At 36.4% G+C, this 26,022-nt stretch overlaps 1 protein-coding gene across 5 annotated transcripts in view; it reads left to right on the plus strand.

Annotated features, from left to right (window-relative positions):
- The window catches only part of CDC42BPA (CDC42 binding protein kinase alpha), a 188,951-nt gene that overhangs the window by 128,984 nt on the left and 33,945 nt on the right, over positions 1 to 26,022 (plus strand). For 4 of the 5 annotated variants that reach the window (XM_075088713.1, XM_075088717.1, XM_075088715.1 and 1 more), the window contains exons 16-22: positions 716 to 963; positions 5,811 to 5,916; positions 7,648 to 7,772; positions 14,862 to 14,967; positions 15,575 to 15,723; positions 16,915 to 17,006; positions 19,677 to 19,753. In XM_075088713.1, coding sequence (XP_074944814.1) covers positions 716 to 963; positions 5,811 to 5,916; positions 7,648 to 7,772; positions 14,862 to 14,967; positions 15,575 to 15,723; positions 16,915 to 17,006; positions 19,677 to 19,753 — 903 coding nt within the window. The remainder of the gene's footprint in view (positions 1 to 715; positions 964 to 5,810; positions 5,917 to 7,647; positions 7,773 to 14,861; positions 14,968 to 15,574; positions 15,724 to 16,914; positions 17,007 to 19,676; positions 19,754 to 26,022) is intronic. The other variant, XM_075088714.1, reaches the window with a different exon arrangement.

A 26,022-nucleotide genomic window follows, 5' to 3' on the forward strand; every position in this document is an offset into this window, starting at 1 on the left:
CTCTATGTTATGGCAGGACATTTTGTTTAGTGAGTGCAGCATTTGGTGCAAATATGTGTGTATCCCAAAGTAATGTGTAAAGACTATTAAAATGCCAGAAGACCTCACTAAGAGAGCTATGCAGCTGCGAAAAGTGAAGTAATTACTATTTAAAGTTTGGTTTGCCTGTTAATCCACTACAATGTAAATGATCAGTTTGAGTAAAATAGGTCAGGTTTCCCTCTGGATTGATGCAATCCATACAGTTTTTCTGCAGCTAGATTTTAGCTCTCTGTTAAGCCTCTGCTTGTCTTAGTGTAGCTTTTCCACAAATTATTTATGCTTTAAAATATATTGACTCTATGTCATAGTCCTTATTCTCCATTCCTTAAAGTCACTTGAACTTGTTGTTGTCAACCACGTGTGTGGGAGCATAAAAATCTTCTGATTTTGTGGTCACTTTCCAACCGCATGTAAGGGGAGGCAAAATGTGGCTGGAGATGTTTAAAGCGATGATCAACTTTTCAATGGCTTGAAAACTATTACTGCATTTAAATCACAACATTTTAAAGGGTACAGTTCAGATTTATGCTCTAAAATATTTTCAAAAAAGTTGAGATAGATGTGCTTAAGTCTGTGATGGGATATTTTCTAAGCATGGACTTAGGAATATTGGGTTGTTATTAAGCATAATTTTCAGCATTCCTGAGTGCTAACTTCAGGCTATTTATTTTAGCAGAAACAGGTTGGTCGCTCACCTGGGGTAAGCAGTATAGAACACCAGCAAGAGATCACTAAATTAAAGGCAGACCTGGAAAAGAAAAGTGTTTTCTATGAAGAGGAACTATCTAAACGTGAAATAATGCATGCTAATGAAATAAAAAGTCTGAAGAAGGAGCTACGGGATGCAGAGAGCCAGCAGCTTGCCCTCAAGAAGGAGATCATGATTTTGAAAGACAAGTTAGAGAAAACCAGAAGAGAAAAGTGAGTATTGTATGGAATTTACCTTAAAGCTCAAAATATCTTTTGAAGTCTCCTAGTATGTTTCCAAACACACTATCACTTCCTCAACTGGAGTGCAGACAGGTGCGTTTGGCTAATGCCATGGTTGAAAATAGTCACCTTTAGACTGACTGTTTTCAGAACAAAAGAACCACAACCCTGTACTGCAACAGTTAATTTTGCACCAGAATTCTTGTAGTGGCAGACCATTCCAAGGCATGTAACTTGAGTTGCAGACTTGTAGCTCAGGGTAAGTCAACCCTGAAGCTTACGTTGCGGTTTAAAATAGGGGTTTTGACTTTTTTTTTCTCTTTGGTATTTTCATCTTTTGATGTGTTAGAAAATGAATGTGTTAGAGATCAACTGTTGCTTACATTTCTGCCAGCACAGGAACAGTCACTTAATGCGGACTAAGGCTAATCCATGCTGGGTTCCATCCAGTGTTAACATCAGTCATCAGACTACTGTAGGCATAAGCTGCTTTATCTCTTCTGACATGGTAATTTGTCAGAGGCCTGCTTTTTTCTCTCCCACGTGGTGGAGCTTATAACTGGCCTTGAGAATGTTCCTTGAGGCATTCATCAATAAAAACCAGTTTTTCTGTTGGATAGCGTACTAAAGGAAATAGTCATAAATAGAATGTGTTCATTTTCATTCATAAAAAAAACTCCGAATGCTTTATAGACACTAACATAGATGCTTCTTTTTGCTGCTGTAGTAAGATGGCATATTTGAAAAACCATGGAGAAGTTCTTGCTGAAAGCTTAGCCAAACTGTAGCGAGTCCTTAAATATAAGTGGTAAATAAAATAAAGAATTTTTTAAAAAAGCTTATGCAAATAGAGTTGGAATCACTGCTTCTCTGGTAAATTGTTTCCAGCAGGGGAAGTAGATCATACAGCCTAGAATGCAGTGGATGAACTGGTTCTTCCTAGATTATAGCTGTTCATCTTAACACAGTAGTTTGCTGCTTTGTTTTACGTTGGGAGGTAAAACTTGCATCAGCAGCATGTTTTCATTGTACACAACTTGCTGACCTATGAGGTATAAATGCACAAAAGGCTATGCTCTCTTGTCATACGTAAAGGTGATAGGATGGTACTCCTTTAATACCGTGTTTCAGAAGGAGGGATATTCGATAAAGAATCATTAATAACTCTTTCTGCAGGCTAAACTGTTGCTAATGATCATGCCTCCAAGCGCTGACCAGACCAAAAATTCCCTGGGGTTTTTATCAGAACCATTCTAATGTTGTGCAGCTGCAAAAGTTCTAACTAGATGTTCAGCTGGTGAAATAATGAATATCCTAACAATGCTAATCTGCTTCATGCTATCTAGTTCATACACCTTCTTTCAATCTAGTTTCTCTCTATAAATAAAGAACTGAATGGAAATCTAAAGTGAGTGCTGATGTAACCATGTGTTTCTCTATGTATTTCAACTGTTGGTGTAAGAGAACATTTTAAAGCATGAACAGAAGTGTGTCACATAACAAGAATCCAACATTTGGCTCTTATTGGGAAAGGCTTCAGCATCATGTGAAGTCAGGTGTGCAAGCACATGATGAGACCTGATCTTAACTGGGTTTTGTTTAACAGATCTGCAAAATCTCATGAAAGTATTAGGACTTTACAGAAATGCAGAAGTCCAGTGTTCAAGGTGTGCTACAGATTGACTTCTGTAGTCGTTGAGGGATTTAGAAGGGAAGCTTAGATATTAGGAATGGAAGAATTGCTGTTTCTGCTCAATTCTCAGTATTTGGTAGTTTTTCTTAAGAGAATGTGGTTATTTTATTTTATTTTATTTTACTTTTTGTTTCTGGTTACACATGTTGTTTTTAGCTTTTGTAATCAGGCATGCAAAGCTTTTTGTGAGTCAGACTTTTTACTGAGTCTGTCAGTACAGAGGTGTTCAATATAAATGTTGGAAAGGAGGCACCTGGAGGCTTTATGCTGAAATAGGTGGAATTATTTCAACAATAGGCTTGGGGTGGGCGTGGGGTTGAAATGTGCGCGCACAGTTTGGGAAAAAATTTGTACTACTACAAAAATAATATTTAATACATTAAAAAAAAAAGAAGCTTTGATAAGAGGATACAGTTGCATTACTTAATAAGGGTTATAGTATAGAGTGAATAAGAGCTAGGTCAAAAATCTGTGTGTATTTTTTATGTAACTCACATTCTGGTGGTTTCAGTTTCATTTTTTTAAATAGGTATTTTTTCTTTGTATCCCTCAAATTTAAGCTTTCTTACTTCTATTATTCCAACAGCATCTTCAAGTGAGAGGAACTACATTTCTGTACAAAACAATTGCCCTTTGCTAAAGTCTGATAAACTGCATGCTGTTAAAACTGGGAATGTAGGAACATAGTATCAGGCCAGTGATCTCTGTAGCACGATATTCCATTTCTTAGAATTGTCATTATGAAATATTTTGGAAGAAGGTGCAAGAAACCATGTAGAATAAATCATGATTATAGAAGTTTCTTTTAAGCCTGTCACTTAATGATAAATTTATAAAGCAGAGAGCTTTATAAAACAGAACTTGCTGTTTTTAAATTGTGTGATATAAAGGAGCCTGGGGGCTGGTGTTTGTTTCAGGTCTACTTTTCTTGGTTTCAAAGCAGTAAGATAAAATATTTCTCCACTTTGTACAGCTGCAATAAAGAGCTGGAGGGACAAAGTGATACCATAAATCTGTATTTCACATCGCTTGCATGTGGTTTGCTGCGGTTGTTTTACTGATAAAAAGAAAGCTGGATCATGTATGATTTCTTAAATGTGAAGAACAGATACATAGCTAAATTTTACATGAGAGAAAAAGCTTGATGGGAGAGGAGTACGCCAGGCTTCAAAGCGAATATGTTATTTTGATCTTCCTGGCTGTCCAAGGTCCACCTATGGAGTCTGTCACAGTTCTGTGGTTTGCTGAGTTGATATTTGGGTATGACAGATTATACCCACGTTCTCCTCTGTTTAAAATTTATCTGCTTTGTTTCTGTATTATACTACAGTAGTCAGACTTACTGGGTTAGTGACAATCACCAGTTGAATTAAGAACGTAAAATAAAGCAAGCTACAAATATGTTGGGGTCTTTTACTGATCCAAAGACTTCCTAATCGACCACCATTTATGGCTGCTTTGAGACTTCTAGCCTTAAAGGAACAAATTTTAGACAAATACAGAATAAAAAACCATAAACAAAACCATAAAACCATAAAAGCTAAATAAAAGAAATAATTAAAAATTAGTTCGGTCTACTGCCTGAGAAATCAGCTTTGAATCTGTGCCTTGGAAACAGAAGCAGGACCTGTTATTAATTCCCCTGACAGCCAGGGCTTTAATCTCTTCCTGCCTTTTCCCTAGACTGCTCATCATATGCATGGAATCTGTTGATATAGAAAAGGAGTGGTGGTGAATTTCAAACTTGGCATTTAAACAGTAATGATAGTATGTTACTTTGCTAGGATATAGTGTTATGTTTCAAAGGATGCCTAGCAACATAGAATTTCACCGTGAGTCTCACATGCTGTACTAGATTTCAAAGAGTGGTTGAAGTACTAAATGAATTTCAAATTAGGAATAGGAAATTCAAACCAGCATTACTATTAACTAGGTTCACTGTAACCACTGACACTTCTCATCTTTTAAGGGTGTTCTTTCAATTTGGCAGAGTTGTAGTGGTTCTGCATCTCAGAAAAAGAGGCAAGGATGTAATTTCTCTGTTGCACAATGTAAAATTCTGATCAGTATCCGGGAAAAAAAGCTGCAATGCTCAAGACAAGGTTTCCCATGGATTTTATTTTTACAAAGTTAAACTTTTATAGTGGGTACTTTTTCAAGCCTTTTAAGGCTGGACAGTGGTATTTGCTGAATGGATATTTACTGTATCTGGCATTAACAGTCTAGTTCCATCAACCTTCTGATGAACTTTGTGCAAGTTCCTGAATAATTGGTGAAACAGTGAATACAAGATGCAAATGTAGTGAGTCTCAAAAGAGTGGATGTGAGGTGGGACTTAATACGTCGAAAACATTGCTGTACAACACTTGAAGGAAATGACAATGTTTTTTGGCAGAGAACCTGCAGTTTCACTTATTTTCAGGTTCTCATATTCGTTGTGCAAGATCAAAGTTGATGTTAAGCAGAATCAGCCAGAGGTTCTCTTCTACTGAATGACATCCACAAGAGAGGGGAAGGGTTGGGGGAAACAGCTACTTTGAAACTCTCTCTCGGAGAGAATGGTCCAAACCTGCTCTAGAATCTGGTGATATTAGGAGCGTATAGGTTATCCATCCACTTTTTGCTGATAGTAGGCACATGGTACCTGAATTAACAGCTGTGGCCTCTGGCTGTTCGGAATTGTCTAAAGACTAGCCCATATAAGCTTTTCTTATCAGAAGTGCCCCAATGTAGCTTCTGTATGTTCTGGTTTCATACGTGGCCATTTTTGTCTGTCATTCTGTGTGAAACTTGGAATTATAGACACACACTTCGGTCTGCAGAATTACAGATGCTCAGTGTTTGAAGGATTCATCTAAAGAAAAAAAAAAAAATGTAAAAGTGGACTGATAAACGTTAGCTCAGTGGAGTTCTATTAATTCCGTACCGAAGGAAAGATCACTGTCTAATGATAAAATTCAGCAGGCTGTCTGATAGTCCTGAGGTGGTAGTATAATACATTACTTGCTTAGTTTTTAACAGGCTGTGGTATTACCAACGTATTACTTTCAGCTAGTGTGTGCATTGATCTTTATGTATTTAAGTGAATAGTGTGATGATTTTTAGAACAGGAAACTTTCTAATTCAACTTCATTTTATTTCTTAGCCAAAGTGAAAGAGAGGAATTTGAAACAGAGTTCAAACAGAAGTATGAACGAGAAAAGATTCTACTAACAGAGGAAAACAAAAAACTTTCAAATGAACTTGATAAGGTAAGTGCTGATTAGTTGGGTCCTGAGGTTAAAAGTATTATATGCCATGTACAAATTCAACAATATAGAGCTATACTGGTCATTATTAACTCTTAATTGAGAGTAGAAATTAATATTACACAAAAAGTGGTGATTAATATTTGATTTGAATAGGTAGTATCTACATCTATCTGAACTAGAGAATGTGTGCAGATATATACATATGCATGTATATGTATTTATGTGTAGGAATTGAGTCAGATGATCTTACAGTATGGTGAGATTATTTTTGGACAATATCTTAAGTCAAGAAAAAAAAGATTATTTCATTGTATGACCAAAATATAAAAATACATAGTTAATGGTGTGATTACTTCAAGTATATTTGCATGTCAATTACTGTGAAATAGCAGGGCCCCTCCCACCCGTTGAGATTAATAGTTACTTTGAGATATTAAAAAAACCCACAAGTGATAAGGATATTAATTGAGTGTTGAGCAAGGCAGAATTGTTTCGTGCATTTAGATTATCTCTTTATTGTTCATTTTGACAGGTTATTCGAGTTCACTGTGGATTAGCCTAGTCTTGCTAAGCTTGTCTATTCTTTTTGTAATGCATTAAAATTTCTAAAAATATCATGAAAGTATAGTGTTCTTCAAAGTAAGCATGTTTGCATGTCAGTGTTCAAATTAAAGTATATTTTCATAGCAGTATAAGACCCATACTATATATACCTATATGTAGGCTTAGTCCAAGAAAAGTAAGAGATTAGTCACTTTGATTTTTTTTTTTTTTTAAATTTGGTTAGCTTTGTATTTTTCTTGTCAAATGGCATTTAATAAATAGGCATATTTAAATCATAAGCCCATTTAAATGATAATTGTGGAGTGGAATACTCATATTAGGAGTAAAAAGTGGAATAGATTTTAAACTAATATTTTTTCAGCATTTTGATTTGTTAATATATTTCAGTACTAAAAGAAGCCTTTCACATGTGATTCATTCTCCTAAACAGGTCTTCCTATAAAGTCTATCTGATGTCTGATTCCAGTTTGATTTTCTGAATTATTATTTAACATAATGAAGGTTTAGTTCCAAATACCAGCTCAGGTTAGGTGTGGCTTTTGTGTTGGAGAATGTGCATGTTTGAATGACAGCTATGTGAATGCAAGTGAGGTTAATTGCTAGGTATAATGTATTGTACTTACAGATGTGCATTTAATTTCCATTTCCCTGTCTGCAAGTAAGTAAAATGAAAAATAGGGGAATGTGAGACACCTGGAGAATCTCAGGACTTGACTTGTGCTTGTATCTGTTAAGCCTCTCATTCTCCATGGTTACTAAACAAGGGAGAGGTTCGGCAGTTTTATCTGAGCTATAACAATTTTTGTGCCCTTGCTTTGCTCTTTTAATGTAATTTTTCTGTATAGAACATTCCACATCTATATGGTGCAAAGGAGAAACCTTCGAAGAGTTACAGAGGTATTTGGAGACTAATTCTCAGAAAACTAATGAATTTATTGGAGTAAAAATGTAGTTCTGGCCCTTAAAAATGGGCTTTCAGTACAACTAAGGTCATACATGAGAAGAGATTCTGGCTTTTATTGTTAGATGGTGTTTATTGTGGTGGTTGGTACCAATTTTTAAAGCAGATGCGTGATGTGGGAGGGAGGAATATGTGGCTGTGAGTCTGCGCAGAGATGGAGTCACAGGAACTTACACATTTAACAAGTTGTTTAAATTCTCATTCAGCTCACCACCATGTTTGAGAGGCTGAGTATGAATAACCGGCAGCTGGAAGAAGAGATGAGAGACCTGGCTGATAAAAAGGAGTCCGTGGCCCACTGGGAGGCCCAAATTACTGAGATCATCCAATGGTGAATAATCTGCTCTAATGTCATTGTGGAAACCCCTCAGTATGTGGTAGGGCTGTTGTTAAGTTTTTGCCTTTGCACATGGCACTTGTAAGTGCTTAGGTGAAATCTCACACCCATCTGGGATTCTGCTGTATTTTTGCTTGAGATTTTAATAATACCCAAATCCAGAAAACTGTGTTCCTCCTTAAGAGCAAAAGTGTCTTACCAAATACAACTTTTTTAAGTGCAGAAGAATCATGGCCATTGGGTGTGGCTTGTGGCTTTGGAAGAATGCTAGAAGGAGTCATGTGCTGAGCTCACGCCTCCAAGAGGGAACGAGCCTGGGAAAAGCAGTGGCTGAGAGTATTTCTGTCTCGGCATTAATTTCCTTCATCTGCTTGGCATGTGGCAGAATGAAACAAATACAGTGCAACTTTTATGTGATTTTTTTACAAGGAGAGCATCTGAGACGACCACAAAGCCAGTCAAATGATGTTTCTAATAATACTTTTGCTAAATAATGACGTTATGTTTCTAAAGTCTTCCGTCCAGTTCTAATAAATTAAGGAAGAAAAAACCCAAGTTGAAACTACTAAGAGAAAAAGATTGTTTTATTTAGGTGGCCTTTATTTTTCCTCTCCATGCCTGCTTCACTCCCATCCCCCCTTTTTTATGGTCCATTGCAGTGTTTAGCATCTACAAAAACAGTTTGCATCCAGACTTTTTTTTTTTCTTCACAGATCATCCACTTTGTGGAATATTTCACCATCATATACTGATCATATACTGACCACCCTTTCACACCCCACCCCCCTCAACCCCCCCTCCATTTTTCCTGTCTCATGTTAGTAAAAAAATCTGATTTGTTGTGTCAAAGCACAAATGGGAAACATTTGTTTTAATGAAACCTAGTTTGATATTGTTGTAATGCCAGTATAATTTTGTTGTCCAAATAGAGAGAAGGTTGGCTTTTGAATATAGATGTGTGAATATGTAACAAGAAAGAAGGGCTGTCCTCTGAATTTTTGGAAGTGTTTTAAACAGTGTTACATAAAATCATGTAACGCCAATCTGTGTTACGAAGTCCATAGTGTCTCAAGGCATTGTATTCATAGCACGGATTAAAAAATTTAAAGGGTCCACTTTGTGCATGTTTCTTTTTAATCCTGTGTCTCATAACTGTGAGAGTAGTAGATGGCTCGTGTCATAAGAAAAAAAAATCATAGAAGTTGTTTAAATGAACGGTTACTTTCTGGCTATCAGAAACATTTATTCAGAAAAAAATCAAGGTAACGAGACAAGTCTATTATTTCACATTCCATACTGTTTTGAGGTAATGCTTATCTGTCTTAATGCATCAGGGTAACCAAACCCTGTTTTTCAGATTTACATGTGAAAGCAGTCATAAAACTTGGCAGTTCTGGAAAAATACAAGTCAGAATTAGTCGTGGACTGTTTTACTTAACACCATGTGAAAATGTACCAGCAGCCATTAGGAATGTCCCCTCTCCAATTTATGAGAGCATTTAATATTTTAAGATGTGTTACTGATGTGGTTCAGGTATATGATAAAGGATCTTGCGCATATTAGAGATGTCACTGGGGGGTAGAAGAGGTTTCAGATCGACTTTTTTGTTATCTCTGAAGATACTTAATGAAAAAATATCAGGAACATGCTAACTTTCTGAGTGAAAGATACCACTTTACTGATCCCTTATGATAATATAGTATCTTTTAAAAAGTATGGAACTAAAAAGTTAAAAAAAAAAAAAAAATTAAATCTTGGTTCCGGTTTTTAATCACTGTACATCATCTTAATTTTCCCTCCATACTTAGCTCTACTTATGTTAAATTCTTTGCAGCTATGTAAGGCCATAACTTGGCTCACTTTTTTTTCTTATTATGTTTAGATTTTCCATGTGTTACCTTACCTTGATAATTTGGTCATGTACATCTGCTGTCCTTAGAATTCAGCGCTGCATACTGGCACTAAGTCCTTCTCTGGGGATTTTTGCTGTACTATAATAAGTATTTAAACATCTATAATAATGATAAATATTTTAAAAGGAAAAAAAAATTGAAGAAAACTGTTCTTATTTAATCAGTCACAAGCCTACGTTTTACTCAGAAGAACATCCAATTTAAATCCATACCTGTCCACCTCTTCAGTATGACAACAGAATGCCTTGGAGCTAACGAAGCAGGGTAGAACTTGTAGGTTCCCTCTTCAAAACTAACAGATTTTTCACGTAATATTACTTTAAAATATGTATTCTGGGTGCATACTTGCTACCTTTTAAAAATTGATTTTGCCTACCATCGTCTTTTTGTACTGTGATTCATGAGGGATGGGAGGCAGTATATGGAATTAATTACTGGTTTTGTAAACAGTTTGCTCAGCTGCCAGGGAAGTTCAAGGGATTTGTTCTAGCCCTGTTTTAAGTAACACAGGCCCAAGGGGTCCCTTAACTTCTTTTGGGTGCTTTGACATCTAATAGATACCTCTCTCAGGAAATCTGCCCCACTATTCGAGTCCACATTTTGGGTGGTTAAGATTGTCACTGTCTTGGGCCCTTCTAAGTTATGATTTCTTTCAGATTTTATAACTTGTAATTTTAATGGCCTATCATGTTCCCATAGCCTTTCCCTTCTTTCTTACTGTGCTCTCTCACATCATGTTTAGGTCAAATGCGCAAAAGCCTTTTTATTGTTGCTGTTATTATTCCCAAGATATGGCCAAAATCTTAATACAAATACTTGAATCAAACTTCCATTGCAAATTCTAATGTGGTAGCAATAGACCCTCACAGGTCATTCTGCCTTAATGGAGCTATTATATTGACAAGTTTATATTTGCCAAATCACTCATCATTCCTTGACAAGCTTAAGAAATATTGAGACTTTTATAGTCAGCTATAAATTTTCCTATGGGAGATGGGAAAGATTCATTGCATAGGAGATTAATGCAGTCACTTTAAAAAGGCATCTTTTAAATAGCCATGGTACAGTATTTCTGTTCTGTTGCAGAAAGGAGGTCGATGGAAATATTGGTAGTGATTCCCAGAGTACTTGGCTAGAAACTTATTAGTCTCTCTGGGAGGGATTCATGTAACCTAGTTTTAGAAGTCCTAAGGTAGACAACTAAAATAAATCCCATGACTAGTACTGTAGAAGTTGCTTTTTTCCCCCCACTGTTTGAAAAGGAAGGATAGACAACTAGTTCAAATGAAGAATTCTGTATTGTTGAGTATGTTTATATGGATGGGTTAAATCCTACCTGATTTACCTATAGAATGGATTTTAGGCTTAGATTCAGCTGGCCAGAAGCTGTGACTGTTGTTTACCGGAAGATTCAGTGAATATTTTCCTTGCTGACTAGATAGCTTTCCAATCAACTGTACTGTGGTTGATTTTATCTTAATTATTGATTTCATTAAAAACCAAACAAACAAAAAGTGTAAAAACTAACACAAAAAAAACCAAACCCTAATGCCAAAAAAACCCCAAACACTTCTGCATTAACTCAAACACAAAAAAGCACCAAAGTTCTTGTTGGTTTGGTTTGGTTTTTTGTTTTGTGTGTGTGTGTTTTTTTTTTTTTTTCTTAAATCTGGTTGCTCTCAGAAGGAGGCACAGGCAAATTGTGGAGAATGTTTGGCAAAAATCTGCTCAAATTCCACTGTAAGAAACTCCAAACATAAAAAATTCTGAGATACATTGTTTGAGGTAGAAGTAATCAGAGGTTAATTACCTATAAAATAGAAATTCTGGAGGGCAGGGGGAAATTCCAGGGTTTGGGAGCAGAGTGAAGTGTTGAAAAATTTTAGAGTAGTAGTTCTAAAAAACAGATTTTGTAGGAGGGGAAAAAAAGAATAAAGTTGGGGGATTGGAGCATACTGACGTGAAGACAGAAATTTAAAAGCATGGAGAAATGACAGGAGAAGGGAGTCATGGCCCACAGACTTCCTTGGGGTTTTTAAATCGGGTAAGACGCAGCTTGGCATAAGATCCCAGGGCTTCAAGATCACTCCTCTGGGTGGTCTCCAGTCCTATTCTATGATTTTGTATTCTAAAGTATCCTGGGTAGAGAGACGCAGAGAGCCTGACGTTCCTAGCAGCCTGAAAAATAGCATAGTAGATGTTGGTCAGTGGTTACTTGAAGGTTGTCACGGTACTGGCTCCAACTAAAAAGTGAAATTAAATTTTAGAGGATTTTGTACTATCCCTCCATCCTAGGTTCTTTATAATTAACAAGCTGAGCTTGCAAGGGCACTTAGGTTATGTATGAAAACAGAACAATTCATCTAATCTAAATTTTCAATAAAGAAAGAAATTACTCTGAGTGGAACTTAAAGAACTTTTCTCCCTTACCTTAAGTCTTTTGCTGTCCTTGGTAGGGCTCTCTGCAAGAACAGGGGGCAAGGAGAGAAACATTAATAAGATTAACTTTACCATTCTCGCTTTAACTTCTTAAAAAAAACCCAAACAACAAAAACAAAAAACCCCACACCAAAGCCAACCAACCAAAAAATTCCCATCAAAACAAAAACTGTAAGAACTCTTGGGTTCACATGTTTAATCAATGTAGCTCATTATCGAGAGAATGTTGCCATCTAGTGGACAACAGAACTATCTCGGCTCTAAATTTTACTGGTTGTTTTTACTGTCATACTCCATATACATTTTTGCAAAAATTGACTTTACATTTATATTTTCATTTTTCTAGATTTCTACATGTTCTGTGGAATATCTGTCTGAGGTTATTGGGTGTGCAAATTTTAAGAATTTAGAGCCGGAAGGTTTTGTGCATCATAAACCAAGTAACTGAAGTATTTTCTCACCTTCCATGAGGAAGGATCTACATGGCATGATGAATATTGACAAAGAAATTGGACATTCGAAGTTTTTCATCTTTCATTAGAAAAGTTAAAAAATAAGGCACCAATTGCATTTTATTTTTAATGTGACATTGTCCCTTCTTCCTGCAAAGATTTTACGTGTCATTAAAAATAGAAAAGATCAAATGCTGATTTCTAAATTTCTTTCCCCTTCTACACCAGGAAAAGGTACTTTCTCATCTTGAGAACCTCACACTCCTTGTATTCCTACTTACACTCTTTTACTTTTTACTATGCATTTCATTATGCACCAGCCCCTCCTCCCCAAGCATCTTATGCTGCTTCTCACATCTTTTGCCCACTCTTCTACCCTAAGTGGTTTGTATAGGCCAAGATTATCTCTATCTGGTCATAATGTGTTTCATCCTGAATGTTACTGGGGAGGGTGTTTGAAGTTGGTGTGCTACTTCCATTGAGTTCTGGTATACCTTGGGAAAAATAGTGACTCATTAATATCAAAACTCTCACTGACTTTTGAAGGAGACAGGACATGTGCTTTGGTTCCCCCCCCCAGCCCCCCAGGCTCCTCCCCACCTAACTAAATTATAGGCAGAAGACAAAGATGGTAAAGCCCAAAGCATGAATAAATGCTTACTTTTTCATGCTGGGTGGGAATTTGGTGGCAAATGTTCACTATGTTTGCATTAGCTTCCTATGTATTAAAGCAGTGTTCTTCACATAAATCTTAAACTGCATGCCCAGAAGTCACAGCAACCTGTAGGTGTTTAGCCCATAGCTTTTGCGTTGTGATCTTGCCCTAAGGCTGCGACGGGAAAGCTCTTCTGTTCCTCCCTTGCCTGTGGCAGTTTGGAGTACGTGCTCTCTGTCTTTCTTGCCTCCTGGTGATGGTAAATCTGTGTTGAAACATTGTATTATTTTTATTCATTAATGCTAAGCTTGCAAGTAGCACCTTTACCGTATTCACTGTGTGTATGAACCCCATAGTATCAACCAGACATACTTATATTGCTTTGTAGGCACAGAGGGGGAATCCCTTTCTGCAGAGAGGTCACTAAGAGGCAAATTCAACCATCTGGAGAACACTCATCTCCAATCCAACATACTCAGGATTACAGTTACTAAGGAACAATCAGGAGGCAAGGATAAATTAATTTCCTTGAAGTAGAAAAAATACTTTCCCACTTCCCTAAAAGTTATTTAAAACTATTTGAGGATCATTACTTAGAGCACATCCTAAACTTGTCTGTGGTTAGTGTTGATAGATCTAACTGTGATCAAGCTGTGGTTTTAGACCGCTGGTCTCTGAGACTGGCTCAGAGACTTGGGTATGCCCTGGTGTTGCAGAACTGACTTTGTTCTGTGAGCAAGATGAGTATGTTCAGAGGCAGGCATGTAAGGTGAAAGGAAATGGGATTTTTTTTTTTTTTTCTTCCTGCCCCCTCCTGGTTTTTTCTAGGTTTTTCATAAGCTACTTCATTTCAGTGAGGTAATTTTTTAGCAACTTTCTTTTCTATGTTAATACCCAAGGCAAAGCAAAGAAAGAACCTTCTGCTGTGATTAGTCACAGAAAGTTTTGGGTTTTTTTTTTTCCTTTGTAACCGATGATCAAAGAATGTGAAAAACAAACTTGTCTCCTCCTTGATGTGTTTACACCCAGAAAACATGCCTTGATAGAAAGAAAGCTCAGGGAATGAGAGCGTCTTTTCTGGCTTATGCTCTTTAATGACATTAGAATTAGACTCTTCCTATTTAATTAGCATTTCTTGAAGTAACATCACTGTTAATTCAAACTACTAGTTCTCATAGTCAATTGATACAGTGAAGACAACCACTGGTTCCAATGTTATATGGATGGTTGAATTGTTAATTTTTCATTTTAAGTTTTGTCTTAATTTACTCCCCCAAAAAAAAGATTGAATCCTGAAAGGTTTCTTTCCCACAGTCTCAATTTCAGGTAGCTGACATTTATACTGAGACATATATTACTTACTTAAATACATAGTTCATCAATCCTTATTCCTTGTCGTAGTGATGCATATTGTTTAATGGAACTGTGCAAAACAAAAAAGGCTTAGTTCTGTGTAGTTTTCTGTATTTTGTTGTTGTTGTTTCCTTGTATTTTATGATTTTTAATTTGATTTGTATTCTGCGTTTTTCTGGTTGCGATTTTGTTGAAGGGGCTTTTGGGTTTGTTTGTTTTTCTTTATGTTCTTTGGTTAAAACACCTTTTTCTTCTAATGTAATTCTTTAGGGTAAGTGATGAAAAAGATGCTCGAGGTTATCTTCAAGCCTTGGCCTCTAAAATGACAGAAGAACTAGAGGCCCTGAGGAACTCCAGTCTGGGTGCAAGAGCTACAGTAAGACTCTACTTCCATATGTCAGATTTTTTTTGTTGTTTTAAAAAATACTAATTTGATAATTTCAGCTGCAATTATAACCCGTCTGTAGAGACTGTAACTTTTGACTAACAAACTTTACTGGAGCTTCCCTTCTGAATAACTGAATAGCAAATTTATTGTTTATCAATTAATTGAATAGCAATATCTTTATAACGTGATTTTATCTATTGTTCAAGTAGCTATTTCATAATCATACATGAATTTGTTGAAGGAAAATATGTGTTTTGGGTCATGAAAGCATTAAAATTTTTCACTTTTGAAATGTGAAAGCCCTTTCATAGAGGTCATTTGAATCGAGGTACATCAGAACTTCAATTCACAAAATCTCTTTGCTTTTGAGATTGTGACAGCTTAAGACATTCATCTTGCCTATTTAGAACTAGAGTTTAAAAATAATAATACTAATAACAGTACTCTTTTATTTTTAGATTACTTTGGAGTTAATGAACTCTTACGTGAAGAACATAATAGACCGAGAAATGTATTTGTTGAAGTCAGTTACATTCCTCATTTTCTGCCTTCTTTCCTCTTACTCTTTCTTCTCCCTTTTTTTATTCTTTGCTAGGACATGCCCTGGAAGATGCGCCGCTTCGCAAAACTGGATATGTCTGCAAGGTTGGAACTACAGTCTGCTCTTGATGCTGAAATCCGAGCCAAACAGGCTATTCAAGATGAGTTGAATAAAGTCAAAGCTTCCTGTATCTCTACAGAGTGGTAAGACTAAATTGTTCTGATGGAAATTTACTTTGATACCTTGCAGGGAGTGTCATCAAATCATGATTTTAACTGTCTTGTCAGTCCATATTTGATACTGAATGATATGCCAGTTTCTTATATCCAAATGTGAAAAAAAGACCATACCTCTCTTCATTGTGTAAGCAGCTGAACACTTACTTGGAAAAATTGAAACCTTGAAGACTTCCAGAGGGGACACTTTCTCTTTAATAATGTAATCTTCCTAGTTGTGATAACAAGTTCAAATGCAGGCAGAGTTTGGGTTTGTATCTTAGGACATGCTCATTTCTGTTCTGTTGATGGCCGATGAAAATCAGTTATTGCGTACTGATTTGCACAGTAATAAGATGTGCTTATGGAAGATTATGAATTCTTTTACTCCTTCCTCAGACCTCCCTCCCTGCCACTCCCCCTCCCCTCCAAGTTCGAAAATTTATTCTGTATTGGGTGAATGCCTGAAGCAGGGGATTCATAGGAAGACATTCCATTTCTAGGTCTCCAGCTTCAGTCTAGCTCAGAGCACTGACTTGTTTGGCAGCTTTAGGAAAGCAGTTGGACAGAGCTGAGATTCAAGTATGTTATCTGTAAAGTGGGAATACTTTGTCCACCTGACTCGGGTGTTTTTCAGGCCAGGTAACATGATGAATAGGCAGCATTGTAAATCCTCTAAGAACAGGGGAATCAGTGTTTGCTTTAATTGCAAGGGTAAGAAGTGTGGTAGGCAACACTACTGTGCACTTCTATCAGCTGTGAATCAGAAAGGACTGAAACAACTAACTGTAAAGTAACTGAGAAGAAAAATAGCTCAACATAATCTGTTAGTGTTACAGGTACTGTGAGTTAACAAATTAAAGAACCCCTAATTTTTAAGCATAAAAATCCATGTGGTCTTTTTTTCTCATTCACAGGATACAAGCTCACACAAGTACTCATAAATTAGAAACACGAGCCTTTTTAATGGGTGAACAGGGGCAATTAATTGCTTATTCTGCTTTTTTTAAGGATACCATACTAAACAGCTCCCAGTAGATTACCGAATTCATTCTGGCATTTGATGACATCATGAAGCTTGCTTAATTTTTAAATAGCATGCAAAGATGAACAAAAAGAAGTGACTTGTAATATGGGTTCTCAATATTTACATAGGGTTTTGTTTGTATTCTTTTGAAGTAAATTGCAAGAATCTGAGAAGAAGAACATGGAACTGTTGACAGATATTGAAAGGCTGAAAAAGGAGACAGAAGAGCTTAGATCAGAAAAGGGTATGGCAACTGATATCCAAGTAAATAACATGTTTCACATTGGTGGGTACATCTTATCAATTAAGTGTCACCTTGCAAGTAAAATGTGATACCAACAGACTTTGACATACCAAATGTGAGCACAACTGCATGTTAAGATGTACCCATGGCAGTTGCATTGGCACTTCTAATACATACTTGTAATATGCTTCAGTTTTGTTGATACACTTGAACCAGTAAGGTATTATTTGAGTTGGAACTGCATTATTTTTATTTGGCATGTGTATGGTGATTCACTGCCAGAAAACTGTTACAAGTTTATATTTATAATTTTTTTCCCCTTTATGATGGGTGGAGGTATTTAGACTTCAATACTAATCATAGTGTTCTTCATCTATGAATGTTTTGGCCCTGTCTACACAGAGAGTAAACAACTGCAGAGGCATAGTTAGCATTCATTTGCTGCTGGGATGACTTTGTTGATTGGCTTTGCAACCACATAGTGAGGAGTGTGGTCATGTTTGCTTTACTGTGGTACTAAGAGTATGTTATGGTATTTGTAATGCATCTGTCTAACAGTATTTCGCATTGTTGCTGGGAGAAGAGGCTTTTTGGTAATTCTGAAATGAAAAAAAATTTCATTGAGAGATGATTAATGATTTGGCTGATTCTTTGCAGTTCCTGTAGTAGCTCTAATATTTGTATCTTATGAGTCACATGGGAAGAAGTGGTTTTTCAGACCAAATGGAATTACTTAATTTTCTGTAGGGAACTGCTTGAACTCCAGAGTTTCAAAAGCCTGGCAACAATTGCTGCATAGGGGGATGTTAAATATTGTTCAGCCTTTGCAACCTAACGGCATGTCAGTTGATAATGTATTGTAGTTAACATTCATCTCCTATATATAGGCCTCCAAGTGCTAGTTGACTGGTAAAATAATACAAAACATTAAAAAATGACTGGTGCTGATTAGCAAATATGACTTAGTGAAGTGATGCTTGTTCGTCCTGATGTTTAGCACTCATACCAGGATTATGCTTCTTCCAAGAGCTTGGAGAGGAACTCTTGATAACATCCCCCTGGAGACAATAATGCTTTGTCATGTTTAACTTTCATTTATAGATTTTTGAACTGTCTTAAATATTATGCACAGTTACTTGGCTTCTGAAATCTTCATTTATGTAAACAATTTGTTAAGAATTTATAATTAATATTTTACCCTGTATTTTTTTCAAGTGTTTAAAACCTTATTGTTTTTTTAAAAATAGAGATAAACATATAATCTTTTTTTTTTTAAAAAAAAGTACTGTTCAAGGAAAAGTTAGTAGTTATACTGTTTACCAGAAGTAAATTAATAAGCTTCTACTGCAACTATTCAAATATTTTTGTATAAATACACCTTAATCCAAAATCCTTACTATCTTTGGACTTGGTTTTCTCTTATGAGAAGAAATATATCAATGTTTGAATCATGAACTGTATAGATGATTCAAATGTAGTCCATGTACAGTGGTAGAGTAACTTCCTGTGTGTGGAAATTGATTTCTAGGAAGGGATTACTTAGATTAGCGCTTTAGTTCTTTGCTCTTTATAAATATTTTCCAGAAACTGAGGAGGAGAGGGAAAAAGATTACTAAAAATGATTCTTTAAAGCAGCAGGTAATTTGAGAAATTTTTTTTAGTCTTTTACAGGGGTTTCAGTGTATTTATATTTTGAAGAGGAAATGATTCTTTGTAACTTCTTTGTTCGCTGTGGGTTATATTTAGGGCAAACAGGGTTATATGGCCAGTTAGAGCAAGATGCTGACATTTTTTAAAACAAATAATTCACCTGTAATATCATCAGTCTTTTGAGATGCACACAGTCCTGCAGGCTCTGGTTACAATTAGTTTTATATATATGTAATGTACTTATAATATTCAGGAAGCTAGAGTTTGTATGCATCTGTGATTTATAAAGACCTACACAGCAACTTGAATTATTCCCTGGAGAAAAAATATCAGTTGAAGCAAGTTAAAATAACAGTCAGGACGTGCCAGCCTCTGCGGCTCCGGAGGCTGCAGTGTTCCTGCTCTACTTACCGGCTGAAAACCGTGTAAATCCTGTAGCGTGACAGAGACATCTGAAGCTTTACCCAGGATTGTATTGCTCCTGGACATTCAAAAGTGGGAGGTGGCAGACAGGCGTAGAGCATGGGTCAAGGGACTTGTGTTATTTGGAAGTGCAGCGTGTTCCTCAAACAGGCTGTTCTGTGCGTTTTTGTGGAACCTCAGTGTTTGCTGAAGCTGTCTCGTCACGGTAGGCTATCCAGCCTGTGACCAGAGCCGGGATGACACCTGCTATGTTAGCCTGTATGCCTCTATGTCATGCAGCGTATGTTGCCAATGGACACAAGTGTATTAAAACCTGTGCCTTCTGCATAAGATGCGTACATACTGTACGTTTTCGTGTTGAATTCACACCACACACATCCTAGCTTGGAAAAAGTTAATTAAACACACGATGCTTGCTTAGTGAGTGTATGTCTATTAAAAAAAATTCTTTACTCTGGAAAACAGACCAAATGTGACAACTCATTTCAAAAAATGTAGGTGGTTCAGGTGGATACTCAGACCCTGATTCAGCAAGGCAAAGGTCCTCCATGAAAAGGTCATTTTTCTGTAGCTTAAAAACCTGCTGCTGTTTTCTAGGTGTAAAGCACCAAGACTCACAGAATTCTTTCTTGGCATTTTTGAATGCGCCTACCTCTGCTCTGGATCAATTTGAAGTAAGTGTACAGCTATTCTAACTCTCTGTTAGTCAGTGGAACTACTGCTGTTATGTGCAGGTTATATGCATATTTGCTGAAAGTTTGGTACTGTATTTTAATCATATTGCCCCATTTATATTTGTGTATAATGATATGTGAGAATTGTTTGCCATTTACAGTGCTGGCTGTCTTTTCTTGAACACTACTAATCATAGTGAATTCTCTCTGAAACCTCAAATACAGAAATTTTCCTATTTTGTAGTGAACATGAAAAGTGCAGTTGTTCAAATGGCCTTTCTTTGTATTCAGAAACGTGCTAAGGAATGCAGATACTGGTTTGATAAAAGGGAGAGAAAATATGTGTATAATCCTTAAATGTATTCCATGAAGTCATTGGTACTGTATATTAGGTTGTTTTCACGTTCTGTTCATTTTACACAGATCTGTAAAATCCAGATGATTACTCTTCATCTCCTCTCCACAGATCCCATATACTTAAAAAATAAATCTCTTAAATGTCTTTGTCACTTTTACGTGAAAGAACAGTTTAGGTAGAAAACCTGGAAGAGAAAAATTGAAACGATGTTATACATTTCACATCGTCTTTAAAAGAACAGCTGGGGTGAAATATTGGTCAAACTGAATTCAGAGGGGACAAGGCACCATCTTTACAGTTACATATGGGTCTCAAATTTGCCTCTGTTTTTCTTCCTGATGGGTGTACAAGGTCAGCACATTAGGTATGAAAGAGCATAATGTTACTGATGTTGCAAAATTTATTCTCTTTTCATGCTGTATTCATTAACTCATTGTTCTCTCTTGAAGTCCTCACAATACCATTTTTTAATTTGCTTTTAAATTATTTATCTTATAAGTTACTTTAATATAAGAATTCTGTTGGAGTGTAGGAATATTGTTTTATTGAGTGAATGCTGGAAAAACATTTGGTATAATACAGGTAGTTTTGATTAATTGTTTATGGAAGGCAATTAATGAAAACTTACTGAAGTAACTCTTACTGGCACTAGTTATTTACAGTTCTTTATTTTTGCACTTTTATTTATACTGAACAATTTTCTTCATCCATCTCTTTCTCTCTCTTTCTCTCTCTTTCTCTCTCTCGTTTTTTTTTTTTTTTACTGCTGTTTTCATTAAAATAGGATTCCTTTTCTTCCTCTTCATCCTCATTGATTGATTTTATGGATGACGTAAGTCTTTGACTTTCAAACCAGTAAATCTCTCAATAACAGAGATCAGTTGATTGATTTGGAATAATCAAACATTAATGCAGTCAACTTAAAAAATCTGCAAGTGCAGTGGGGAACAGAATACTTCCATAATAGCATACATTCATCTATTTATATAGATAGATGTGCAATTTTAAAGTAAATTATTGTCTTTAGGTGCAGGTGAAGAATTCTTAATTGTAGACAGTTTTTCTAATGGGAAGAAGCTGCTTCTGGGCCTTTATCTACTGATATGGCCTGTGGAAAATGGTTCCAAAATCACTGGCACATCTATTTCATTTAGTTCTGTTGCTTCATATTATTACTTTATCATCAATTGTTTCCAAAAGTTTTCTGATCACTTCAGTGAAAATATTTTCCTTGCATACTGTTAATTAACTTCTGTTTGCTCAAATAAAATATTGTCTCTTTTTTAGCCTCCATCATAAGAAGTAATCTTCTTATAACTGAAGGGAACTTAATACTTTATTGCCATTTGAGATGCTAGTTTTCTGTCAGGACAGTGTTTAAATATTTACCCTAGTTAATTAGATACTAAGGGAGTTGAGTTAAAAGCTGAAAATTGACCGCATTGTATTTCTTCCAGACTGAAGTAGTAGGGACATGAAAGTAAATAAAAATAAGCTTTTAAAAATTGAAGTATAGTCTATGCATCCATGGTAGAGAACCATCCATTACAACTCTGTAGGTATATTGTGTATGTACATCTCTGTGTGCTTGTATGTATGTGGGTACACATACGCACATATTTATACATATGTATTTAAAAGTCTAATCCTATTTGTATTAAGATGTGATATAATTAATTTTATTCTAGAAATATCTGCTGTGAAGTGTATAACAAAGGGGATATAGTATTATGGGCCTATGCTACTGATTGCGTTTCCTTTCACAAACTCTGGAAGAATGCTTTTCTTCTAGACACTTTTTTTCTGTAAATCAAGTATATACCTTAGACAAAATGTGAAAGTACATCTGTGGTACCATAGTAGAAGGTATTTGCCTGCATTTTTGTATAGCAGATAGAAAACTTTGTCTTGCTGATATTGTTGGACTTTTCTTCCATGAAGAAAAATGAGAGTACAGTTTCCTGTCATGTTAAAGCTACAATAAATGAATAATATTTATATCCTTTATCGGGATTAAAGAATTGTTCTATATGTTGCTTGAATATTAGGAACACAGTTTCTGTCAGCAGGTTCTTACATAGAAACTTAGCTTTAAAAATACCTAGTACTCTCTCCTAAAACCTGTTAGAAGAGTTAGTTAGAAGAGTTAGTTAGTAGAGTACATATGCGGCAGAGTAGCTGATAATGTTCTATTTTGCAAGGGGAAACTTAGGACAAGAAAATTTTCCTGGTTGCTGTCTAGTTAGTTTTGAAGGACACCAGTACTTTATTCTGTATTTATTATTGTTTGGTTGGTTTTGTTTTTGTTTTTTAAAGAAGGCAGCATATTTGTTTTCCACCAGCATTTTGACAAAATCACTTTAAATCTATGCAAGTGAATGATTTACAGCTGTTGGTGTATATCCTTCAAGACATTCTTCTTGATTGGTCAGCCCAGATCAAATCTTTTCAGATATTCATCTTTTAGACTTAGGTAAAACTCCAGGTATTTATATGTATATTGTTGCATGTGGATGACTTACTACACACAGAATCAAACTTCCCCTGTTACAGCATCAGTCTGAGTCAAACAGGAGCATTTTTTTCTCAGTTGGATTGGGCAAGAGTACATTTCTGGACTGGACTGGCCAGGGACTAACATCTCTAACACTGGGGCAGAATTCTTTCTCATCTGGCAACACTGCAGAAGAGAGTTGACTGTTGTGCTTAAAGTCAGTTCTGTGTATTTCATTTATTGGACAATTAGTGGATTCGTTCACAGGTTCATAATATAGAGCCTCTGAATTATTAAAATGAATGGGTATTTATGTTTTAGCTCATTGAGTTGGTTCAATATCAATGCATTAGGTGGACTTAAATGAAAATAACGGTATTAAAAATCCCTCCCCGCTGGATGTGACCTCCATTCCTGTTCCAGTGTCTCTTTCTGACAGTAGTTCCTTGGAAGGACAGTGTTTCTTGCAGCATCTCAAGAAGAATGCATCTGTGTACAGTCAAACCTGACAAGTGTGTGGGTTCCTTATATTAAGACCAAGGAAGCATCAGAAGTCCTCAGGTCAGACTCATGCAGTGCTGCAATATTGCATGGGTTTCAGGAAAGCCAATCCTGTAATCAAGAGCCAAAGGAAATATTACTAATGGCCCATATTGTTTCTTCAGCCTCTGTGCTTCATTAAGAAATGACAGAGTGTAAAATAATACGCAGTTGCAGTTACATAGCACTCTTTGCAAGATCTCTATTTAACATAGAGATGTGTAAGCAGCACTGAGTTTGGCCCCCTGATTACATTTGGAGTTTACTAGGGTGGGTATGTTTTGTGTGTCTACCATCCAAATAATGTAATTTTTTATAGCGCTCCATGAATGACTCGAGTTAATTCTAATTTTTTCAATGAGGAAAATGGTAATTTTGCAATTTCTACCGGAGAGAAGTAAAAATAGAAGTCCCGCTGCCTCTTGTAGCATGCAGATGCTGAGGAAGAAAAGTGATAGCTCACTATTCAGATGAGCAGCAGTCAATGTTGGTTCCAGCTGTCCCTCCTTGAAATAATACTTGGTCAGGTTGGCAGAATTGGTGCCAAAATCCTCCTCATAGCTGCGAAAGGCCATGCGTTCAGAACTTATCCTTGATCTCCTGTGCACGCGGGAGGGTGCAAAGGGGAGTAGGAATGGGGTTTGCTGGCCCTGGGTTCTGATTTCGGTGGGGAGGGAAGTCACCCCCAGTGACTCTAATATGCTGATTTCTAAATCTTTGCCGTTGTTTCTTCTGTGTGTCTCAGTAACGTCATCTAGGTGTTAAGTCTCCTGTGGTCACTAGAGGTGTCTGCTAATGGAATGTTGGGTTTTGGTTTTTTTTGCCAGGCGGATCTTTGTGTATCTCACTAGCTACTAGAAGCAATCAACCTGTTTTATTTAAACAATTTGTGATTATTTAATAACAATAAAATGGAATACCATTTTCCCTTGACAAAATTATTTTTCTGCACTTGCTGGAAAATATTATTTTCCCCTGTTAACAACACATTATGAATTAAAAACAGATTTCTTGAATTCTCCTGCAATCTGTCCTCGCATGCAGTCCCTATGGGCTTTGGTTAGACTAAACAAATATGAACTTTGTAAATAACCACAGAATAAATCATGTTCTGAATTCTCATTAAACAAGAATAAGCCATAGTAGTGTGCGATGAGAGCCCTGTGACTTTACCTGCACATTCGTAATTAAGTGTAGAATAATTCTGGTTCTTAATGATGCTTTAAATCGGACATACTGTGCCTCCAAGAGATTGCTTTATTCATCTCATTCAAAGTACAGAGATGCTATCTGCAAATTTTTAGTGTAACATAGTCTGCAGTTTCACTGCTATTGTCCAGTGTAAAACTACAGACTCTAAAATAACTGTTCCTTTTTCTGGATGTTTATTCCCTCTTGTTGCCGCAGAATATCTTGTTTTCAAAATACTTGTAAAACTGAACATGTTTGTGTGTGTCTAAACCCTGCCTCTGGAGATATAGCGATGAATTCTGAGCTGGTGTATGTGTCACTGCTTGGTTTTGTAACATATTCTCCTCCTTTCTTTGTTAAAGCGCTCTCCTTCCTGTACTCCAGCTAACAAAGGCAGACGTGTAAGAGGCTGTCGTACTCTATGTGGCCCTTTATTTTTTGCCTGTTGCGTACATGCCTTTGTTTAATGTATGGATTGTGTATTTACCTCACTGCATGTCTTGTGCTGCTGCTACTGTTTGCTGCTGCTGCTGTGCTTTTTGTTGTTTTACAGCTGTGGGCTAAAGGCTTTTGGAGTATTTCATTTGGTAATCCAATGAGCACAATATCACAGTAACTGGAGAAGGTGCTTTGGGTACTTTCTCATTTCAATTTGAAAGATCTTTGTGAAAGCTCATCGGGTCGATGCAGGTTGGGAAGATGAGCAGATGTCAAATGGGGGCCTGTTTGTTTCCTTGCCCTTGGCAGAGGGCACGTGTTCAGTTATGGGAATTGCCTATAGAAGGTAGAGTTTGGCATTTGGGAGGCATGTCATTGAAAATGATAGAAGGTATCGCAGTACAGAGATAAATGAGAAGTGGGGAACTGAGTAAACTGGAGCATCAAGGAGGGCAGGAAAAAATTCAGACAAGGAAAACAGAATTGCATGTGTCGCAGTCTGTTAAGCTGGAAATCTCTATGGTGTTTCAAAAATCAAGTTGGATTTTTAAAAATGGTGTTATCAAAGCTTTATCAGACTGAATTCGTACCAGGTATGCTATGCTGCCACTTTTGTTTCTTTTATACACATATGATAGGAATAGGAAAGAATGCAAAGCATTTATATTGAATATTCAATAAATCAGCAATAATGCCCAACAACTCTAATAATGACCTTACCTATGCAGTTTAAAGCACACAGCTCTGTGTGTGAGCTTACGGTAACTGCTTGTTTCTGTCAGCTGTGGCTCTAATTCAGAAGTATATCTCTCCTCAAGATGTGTTTATACAGTGGCCAGCTTTGGCTCAGACCTACACAGGTGATACCACGTAGACAGCTAAGGACAGCCCTATGGAAGACAACAAGGCTATTACTGTTTGGTAGGAAATACTGAAATACGCTTTTGATAATCCATTGGATTAGTTTAAAACTAATTTTAATGGTGTTAATGCAGCCCACATCGGCTTTTGACCATAGCTGAGTCAGGTTGCTCTTGTACTTAGTTCTTCTCATTAAAGCAAGGAACCTGGAGATTACTGCAGCAATACAGCTTAAGGCCCTGTTTTTACGGTAAAGGTAATGGTTAAATATCCTTCAAATTCTGTAATGGTAGATCAGGTTCTGTGTGTTTTGTGGGCTTTTTATGTTCATAAGCAAAGTAAAAATAATTTGTAACTGGTTCAGGAGTTGTTGTCAACCACAAAGGC

Source organism: Phalacrocorax aristotelis, chromosome 3 (assembly GCF_949628215.1).
Source record: "Phalacrocorax aristotelis chromosome 3, bGulAri2.1, whole genome shotgun sequence".
Classification (NCBI taxonomy): Eukaryota; Metazoa; Chordata; class Aves; order Suliformes; family Phalacrocoracidae; genus Phalacrocorax; species Phalacrocorax aristotelis.